We start from the raw sequence: 9336 nt of genomic DNA, 5'->3' as shown, positions 1-9336 counted from the left end.
GGAAAAAAAGAGTCAGTATAGCAAACATCTCAATGTAAAACACCAAGCTCACACACACACACACAGAGAGAGAAAGAGAGAGAGAGAGAGAGACAGAGACAGAGACAGAGACAGAGAGAGAGGAAGGTAGAACTGTAGGCATCATGTTTTAAATTCAACTCTTTTATTTGTTATTTGAAATCCTGATGTTAATATTATGATTCTGATTTGAATAGCTTCACGATGTATGTTTGTTATCTTCATATTGTAGGTTTCCATGTAATTAAGCATCTGAGAGGCATGAGTGCAGTGTTTGTTCTCCTCCCTACTGTGCTCTTTGTGATGTTGAGTGGGGCTCAGCGAGCTTGCCCCAGGAACTGCAGATGTGATGGCAAAATTGTGTACTGTGAATCCCATGCATTCAGAGACATTCCTCAGAACATTTCTGGAGGATCTCAAGGCTTATCGTTACGGTACAACAGCATCCAGAAGCTCAAGCCAAATCAGTTTGCAGGCCTACACCAACTCATATGGCTTTACCTTGATCATAACTACATCACTTTGGTGGATGAGGAGGCCTTCCAAGGCATACGAAGGCTGAAGGAATTAATCCTAAGCTCCAACAAAATTACGTACCTACACAATAAAACATTTCACCCAGTCCCCAACCTACGCAATCTAGACCTGTCATACAACAAGCTACAGGTGCTTCAGTCAGAGCAGTTTAAAGGTCTTCGCAAGCTCCTGATCTTGCATTTGCGGTCCAACTCATTGAAAACGGTTCCTATTCGGGTTTTCCAAGATTGTCGCAACCTTGATTTTCTGGATTTAGGCTACAATCGTCTGCGGAGTTTATCTCGCAATGCCTTCGCTGGCCTTTTGAAGCTCACGGAGCTCCACTTGGAACACAACCAGTTTTCTAAGATCAACTTCGCTCACTTTCCTCGTCTCTTTAATCTCCGCTCCATTTACTTGCAGTGGAATCGGATCCGTTCCTTAAGTCAAGGGTTGACCTGGACTTGGAGTTCTTTGCACAATTTGGATTTATCGGGAAACGACATTGCGGGGATTGAACCTGGGACGTTTCAGAGCCTGCCAAACTTGCAGAAGCTCAATTTGGATTCCAACAAACTTACCAACATCTCACAGGAGACTGTCAATGCCTGGATTTCTTTGATATCTATTACTCTTTCTGGAAATATGTGGGAATGTACCCGGAGCATTTGCCCTCTGTTCAACTGGCTTAAAAACTTCAAGGGGAACAAAGAAAGTACCATGATTTGTGCAGGCCCTAAGCATATTCAGGGCGAAAAGGTGAGCGATGCTGTAGAAACCTACAACATTTGTGCAGAAATCCCAGTGGTGGTCACTGAAAAACCTTACCAGGTCCCTAAAACCCAGCAGAGACCCATCTATATTCCAAAACCCACCATTCCCAAAGTGGAAGACTACGAACCAACGTTTTTTACACCAAGCCCTTCTCCAGATTTCCCAACATCTGGACCCGAACCAGAATACGAGCATGTTTCCTTTCACAAAATAATTGCTGGAAGCGTTGCCCTTTTCCTCTCGGTGGCTATGATTTTGTTGGTCATTTATATTTCGTGGAAGCGCTACCCAGCCAGCATGAAACAGCTCCAGCAACACTCCCTGGTGAAAAGGCGTAGGAAAAAAGCCCGAGAATCTGAAAGGCAAATGAACTCCCCTTTACAGGAGTATTATGTGGACTACAAGCCGACAAACTCTGAGACCATGGATGTATCGGTTAATGGATCTGGACCCTGCACGTATACCATTTCTGGCTCCCGGGAATGTGAGGTATGAACCATGATCCTCCTAAATCCATTTCTGCTGCTGGGAAGGAGAGGTAAATGTTTGACACTCTTGAGGTGACTCTAATCATTAGAAAGATTAATGAGTCTTCTGGCTTTGGGGTTTCTTGGGGGTGAAAGGTTATTAATTAAATTGCAACAGTCGGGGAAGTAATGGTGCCTAACTTTCAAGAATTTGGACTTGAAAGCTATTGGTTTAAGAATTAAAAAATGATTTGGGGATGAACAGCATCAGGAAAGTCCCTTGGGTCTAGCTTTTATTTTATTTTATTTTTATTTTACACTGGTTAAAAGTTAGTATTACTTCTATCGTGATTTTATATTGTGAGATAACATCAACAAAGGGGATGCTCTGTTATACCATAAAAATTGCCTTTGTATCAGAAACATAATTTTTTTCAAATGGAATTCTAAATAGTTTACTATGCACATTCTCCCCTTACCTGCATTTTGGTCCTGATATCTCATTTTTACATGTCACTTCCTTGACATGTAAGGAAGGTGGGTATTCGATGTACTACTTTTTTCTCAAGCGGCTTGTTGAGTAAAAGAGGGTTTAAATGTGGCCTTTTGTGATTGGCAGTGCTGAAGTTTTAAAAAACATTAAAATGTTTGCTGGGGAAAAGACAGGTTCTCCACTAACATTTCATAATTGAGCATAATTATTTTATATCAATTGGAAGCTTGGGTTCAACTATGACTATGATATTTAGAGAGAATGGGAGGTTATGTTGCTCTTCTACCAGGGATGGGAGAAAGAGCATCTAAGGATCCACTGCTTCAGAGAAGGCTGCTGCAAACAGGATGGGAGGAGAGAAGACGAATAATGTGTACTCTAGTTATGGTTCTTGGCAGCATGGGGACAGGGTGGGAGGCGTTATTTGACTTGAGCGGCGGCAGGATTTACAATCTTCCTAATTGTCTTTCCTGAAAATCCAACCTGTTTCTGACCAGAATATGGATTATGCAATGAAGCCTGTGCCCAAAATTTGCCAAGATAGATTGCTCTTATGCTTTGATATCTTGTTACATTAAAAAGCACTTCAATTTAAAGACAGCGCAAATGATTGCACCTTCCAAATAAGACGAAGAGTCTCCAATGAACTGCTGGCTCAAATCCGATGCCTTTCATCAGTTCAGCCTTTGGAATGTATAGTTTCTGATGCCTTTCTGAATGGATTAGAAAATCCAATCAACTTTATATTCCAAATCAATTAGAAGTGTCAAATTGATTATTGGAATCAAGAATGAATAAGTTAAATAAGAATTACAGATACCTAAGAGAAAAATCTGCTTTGACCATATTACAATGGTGATTCCTTTGCTTTCCCAATAGTATCGGATTTAGTTTTTAGAGTATTTCAATAGAAGGACAATTGAAATTGCACTGAAAGCATTAACTTGCTTCATTTTATTATTTTATATTAATTAATGTATCCATTTAAAAAAACATAAATAATGAAGGAGTGGACACTTTAATTATTTTTCTACCTGTTGAGAAAGGCTATTCCCTTTAGTCTAATTCAGCTTCTTCAGAAACATATTTATAACTCCTGAAGAGTCCAAAACAAGCTGATAAATCCCTATTAGAGTCTAGTGAATTCAATGGATCGTTGGATATGACTTTACTGGGCTTTGGTTATGCTCAAATCACATCATTTGCTCTGCTTGAGAAGAAGTTTAAAGTGTTTCCTGTTGACTAAAGAATAAACATGAGCCATCCTAGGGGAAATATAGAAAGTCTGACAGATGCTTCTTTTCTATGGCAATGAGATATATAAGTTAAAAATCAAATATTATACAAGTATTGTTTTATAGATAAATGTATAAAACAGTAGGCTATGCCTTCTCCAAAGTAGGTTTCTCTGAATTTGATAGGGTTTGCTTTAATCTAATTTCTTTGGGGTTTTTAAATCCTATTTTATCATTTTTTTATAAACTAACAATGGCATAAGTATTTCTCATGTGTTGTTTTCATTTGTCATACACCCAAGCAAGGACTAGAAACATAATGTATAGATAATTTCCATTTTCTAATGAAAGTTATATGTGAAAATAATTTTGAATTTTTATGCTGAATATCTGAAGCAGTATGAAGTCATCCCCAGATTTTACATTCCACCCCTAAAGGATGAAATGACAAGGGTGCAGTTATTTTGTCACAGTTAAAGAAATAGTAACATAATCCGGAGATCCTACTACCTGGTTTTGATACCTTTCAAAAACCCATTTCCAGCTAAATGTATTTATTTATGAATTATGGAAGCTACTTCTATCCAACTGAACTCCAGAGATAATTTTCAGTATATTCAGTAAATTACAATATTAGTAATATAATATAGAAAATAATATATTTGTAGATAAAATTCTTACATTGAGTCATTTCCAAAATGTTTTTGTGGTGGGGGAAGTTATTTACAAGTTCCTCGATAGCCACAAGCCATCCTATTTTTATATATACGTATGCATTTATAGAAGCAAATGGTCTTTGCACTTTACAAAGATGCAGATTATATTTCAGCTCATGGAAATCCCTCTTCCATACAAATATAGGTAGCATTATTTTAAATAGATTAAAACAATAAACTCTTAAAAGTGGCCATATTCCCATCTACCATTCCTCAGCTGGCCAATGAGAAAGAGTTAGCTTTATTAAAGTCTTGTTAATACAGTCCTGACTGGACTAGGAATTTCCAAGACAAACTGAGTGAGGGCTTTGTATTTCCAAAATGATGATTTTTAAAAAATTAGTGTGACTATTTTAGAACCACCAACATACAGATTTGAAGATTTGGATAAATAGATTGTATGAACAGGACCAATAAATTGCTGTACTCTTGATAGCATATCAAATAAATTGTGGGAAAATCCAAGGTGAAATTAACTGACCCGGTCAATATAAACATCTAAAAACATCCAACATCTAAAAAAATCTGCAATTCAAATATTCCCAATTAAAGGAAGATGGAGGTGAAAAGACTAACAATAGGGATTAGTATGATCACAGCTAAGAGAAAATAAAATGTGAGAAAGAAGCAATTCTCACAATTCCAGAGAACTTTGGAGCTGTGTAGAAAAAAGGAGTACAGATACAATCCACTAGATTAAGGCAAAGCTAATTTACAACTGAAAAATCTCTATCACAACCAATAATGAAATGTTTCTATTGTTTCAATTCAGAGACTTGGTCAATAATTTGCTCACAAACATTGGCCTTCCTAAAGCCTTAAATCTCGTCCACATGGAGCTCATTAGCATTGTGTTGCAAAGGAATGGCAAAAGAAATGTGTAAGAGATTCTGCTTAATAACAACAATGTTGAAGTCACTAGAGAAGACTAGTGGCACTAATGTCTCACTGAATCAGTTCCTTAAAACAAGCCACATTGTTGCTATCCCAAACAGGCAAAAGTTAGGTTGTTTGCTTCTTGTTAGTAGGAATGGCATTTCAGACAGCAAATTATTAATACCCTTCAATAGCTATGTACTAGGATGCTAGTTTGCAGCTTCTGGGCTTTCCCCAAATTCTTCCTCCCTGTTCTAAAAATGTATATCAGGTACATATAGTCCTTGACTTACAATGGTTCAGTTAATGACCATTCAAAGTTACAACAGCACTGAAAAAGTGAGTTATGACTGTTTTTCACAGCATTTCATGATTATTATTATTTATTGGATTTGTATGCCGCCCTTCTCCGCAGACTCGGGGCGGCTAACAACAATGATAAAAAACAACATGTAACAATCCAATTTAATAAAACAACTAAAAACCCTTATTATAAAAACCAAACATACTCACAAACATACCATTATTATTATTATTTATTGGATTTGTATGCCGCCCCTCTCCGTAGACTCGGGGCGGTTAACAACAGCAGTAAAACAGTACAACAAAATCCAATACTAAAAAAACAGTTAAAAACCCATTATATAAAAACCAATCATACATTCAAACATACCATACATAAAATTGTGAAGGCCTAGGGGGAAAGTGTATCTTAGTTCCCCCATGCCTGGCGACAAAGGTGGGTCTTGAGTAATTTGCAAAAGACAAGGAGGGTGGGGGCCGTTCTAATCTCTGGGGGGAGTTGATTCCAGAGGGCCGGGGCCGCCACAGAGAAGGCTCTTCCCCTGGGGCCCACCAAACGACAAATTATGGGATCAAAATTCAGATGCTTGGCAACTGGTTCATACCTATGTCAGTTGCAGTGTAACAGGATCATGTGGTCACCTTTTTCAACCTTCTGATCCACTTAACAACTATGTTGCCAATTTAACCACTGCACTGATTCACTTTATAACCGTGGCAAGAAATTTCCAGAGTCTCCAGAGAGGGGCGTCATACAAATCTAATAAATAAATAAATAAAAATAAAACTCCCTTAACAAATGTCTCACTTAATAACACAAATGTTGGGCTCAATTGTGGTCATTAGCCACCGTTTGATAGTGAGACTCCATTTAACTGCTCCGCTGAATGGGGTAGCTATTCCAACTGAATTTTCTTGCTTGGGTATTTTAGAACTGATGGGTTTTTTTTAAAAAAATGTTTCATTTTAACTATGTTATGTCTATTTTAGAGGTTACATTGAAGTTTAAATGAATCATGTAAAACAATGCCACTGACTTATTAGTTTTTTAAAACAGTGGCTTTATCTTTACTCTCAGGAGTCCATAAATTAAGAAAAACCATTATTATTGAAATGTTTTGATATGTAGCCAACAGCAGTGATGAAAAAGCATTTCCAGAAAATACCAATAGAAAAAAACCCCACACTTGTCTTTATGGATCAAGTAGCTCACATATTTCTGTAACCCTTGTACTTTTACTTTTACAATGCTTTTACTTTTTCTCCTTAATTTGTTTATCTGTTAGTGAACAGAAATGTTTTCCATGTTTACAAATTCACTAAGTTGCATGCTCCAGTTTGTATTCCCCAAAAGTTCAATGCTGAATCACTTGCTGGATTCTCCTTATTCATATTCCTGTAATTTTAATTCAACTTTAATTTTCATTATTTCTAATGTATTTCCCTTAAACAAATGCATGCATGGCATTTTGATAATTGTAGTCCTATGACTGAAATAATGAAAAGGATTTTGATTTTGAACTCCAAGGATTATAGAAAAGTTGTGTTTGACTCTTGGAATTCTGTTCAATGGGTAGGTTCCCCTCACACATATGTGCTAGTTGTTTCCAACTCTAGGGGGCAGTGTCCATCTCCGTTTCAAAGCCAAAGAGCCAATACTGTTTGAAGACATCTCCGTGGTCATGTGGCCAGCATGATTAAATGCCAAAGGCACACAGAACACTGTTAACTTTCCACCCTATTTTTCTACTTTTAAAAAACCTGCTTTCGAACTGCTAGGTTGTCAGAAGCTGGGACAAGTAATGGCAGCTCACCCCATTATGTGGCACTAGGGGTTGGAACTGCTGAACTGCCGAACTTTCGATCAACAAGCTCAGTATCTTAGCCACTGAGCCACTGTGTCCAATGTGTACATTGTATATATGTGCTCCAATTCTAAGAGATAAGGACTTTGAATGGTGCATGGTGGTGGTAGGGTCATACATCCCACAAAATATGATAGGCTACCACAAAGGAATGAGTGGAACCAGATGTAATTTCATTTTAACAATAATGCAGGAAAGCAGGGAATCTAGCCTGTAACTTATTTCCCCAATTATCAAATTTAAAAGTTACAATTAATGGCAATTTTTGGACGATAGTGACATCCAAATCTTTTGTGAGAGCTATATGCAATCACAAATCTTTGAATTCTGCATGGTTGGTATATAACTTTTTTCTAGCAGGACAAAGTCAAACAGGCTTGATCCTTTTTTAAGTAAATTGGGAATAAAGGAATACACTTACTGGAATGGAAAAGGTGGATAGAGAAAAATTCTTTTCTCTGTCACACAATACTAGGACTCCCTAAAGCTCATAGGTAAGAAAGTGAGGACAAATAAAGGGAAAAATTTCTTCACCCAGAGGGTCATTGGTTTATGGAATTCACTTCCAGAAGAGGTTGTTACATCTGTCAGCCTTGATAGCTTCAAGGCAGGGTTAGACAGATTCATGGATGCCAAGTGTATCAATGGTTATTGAAATGGATGTCCAAGTGCCGCCTCTATGTTGGTTGTGGCAGACAGGATTCCCTTGGGTACCATTTGTTGGGGGTCAAGAGAAAGGGAGGATTTTGCCTTCTCTTTCTGCTCAAGATCCCCATGGACAATTGGTGGGCCACTGTGTGACACAGAACGCTTGGCCTGATTCAGCATGGCTGTTCTCATGTTCTTATGTTCTTACCTGTTCATCTGTTACAGCTGACTGCCATCCTCCTCCTAAGATGATGTTTATTTCAGTATTCATTGGATTCTGTAGTGGATTTACCACTACTGTTTTTGACATGATCCTGAATTTGATTCATTTCAGGAATAAAATAAAATAAAATAAAATAAAAACCACGAATGAAACTAGAATGTAAAGGTCTTAATTCCAAGAAATCAGGTGCCATCACATGGTTTGTTGATGTAATAAGTCAATGGCTAAAGGAAGCTATTTGGAACTCCTTTTATGGCATTGAGATATCAGCAATTATTTTGCTCATGCTCATATTGAAAGAAAGGGAACAATAATTTAAAAAAGTAGGATAAAATAAGTAAATTTTGTATGGTGTAAGATTATGTAACCTTTAAAAAGAAAAGATTGGATGAAAATTGACTGCTGTGTAAAGACCAGAGAAATTATCTCAGTTTTCAAGAATAAATCTTTTGCATTATCAGTCATCTGATAAGATATCAGCTTTTCTCTAAAGATCACTATTTGAATGAGAGGATTTGTATATTTCAGGGTTATGTGAGGATTTATATCAGGTGGCAACAGTAAATCCTTAAAAATGACCTCAAGTCACAGAGAAATGACATTGGCTATATAGAGCTGGGGTGGCGCAGCAGGTAGAGTGCTGTACTGCAGGCCACTGAAGCTGACTGTAGATCTGTAGGTCAGCGGTTCAAATCTCATCACCGGCTCAAGGTTGAATCAGCCTTCCATCCTTCTGAGGTGGATAAAATGAGGACCCGGATTGTGGGGGCAACACGCTGGCTCTGTTAAAGAAGTGTTATTGCTAACATGTTGTAAGCCGCCCTGACTCTAGGGAGAAGGGCGGCATCAAAATTGAATGAATAAATGAATGAATGAATGAATGAATGAATAAATAAATAAAAGAATGAATGAGTGAATGAATGAATGAATAAATGAATAAAGAAAGAAAGAAGGAAAGAAAGAAAGAAGGAAAGAAAGAAAGAAAGAAGGAAGGAAAGAAAGAAAGAAGGAAAGAAAGAAAGAAGGAAAGAGAAAGAAGGAAAGAAAGAAGGAAAGAAAGAAAGAAGGAAAGAAAGAAAGAAAGAAAGAAGGAAAGAAAGAAAGAAAGAAGGAAAGAAGGAAAGAAAGAAAGAAGGAAAGAAAGAAAGAAAGAAAGAAGAAAGGAAATAAAGAAAGAAAGAAGGAAGGAAAGAAAGAAAGAA

The 9336-nt window shown here is 37.3% G+C and overlaps 1 protein-coding gene across 1 annotated transcript in view; it reads left to right on the top strand.

The window, feature by feature from the left end:
- Positions 1-222: 222 nt before the first annotated feature.
- LRRTM4 (leucine rich repeat transmembrane neuronal 4) overlaps positions 223-9336 on the top strand; it is a 580476-nt gene continuing 571362 nt past the window's right edge. The window contains exon 1 of the mRNA XM_070765623.1: positions 223-1797. Within this exon, the coding sequence (XP_070621724.1) occupies positions 223-1797 (1575 nt within the window). The remainder of the gene's footprint in view (positions 1798-9336) is intronic.

The sequence above is a fragment of the Erythrolamprus reginae genome, chromosome 12, assembly GCF_031021105.1.
Source record: "Erythrolamprus reginae isolate rEryReg1 chromosome 12, rEryReg1.hap1, whole genome shotgun sequence".
NCBI classification, from domain to species: Eukaryota; Metazoa; Chordata; class Lepidosauria; order Squamata; family Dipsadidae; genus Erythrolamprus; species Erythrolamprus reginae.
Note: the sequence above shows the minus strand (reverse complement) of the source record. Positions and strands in the feature narration are given on the sequence as shown.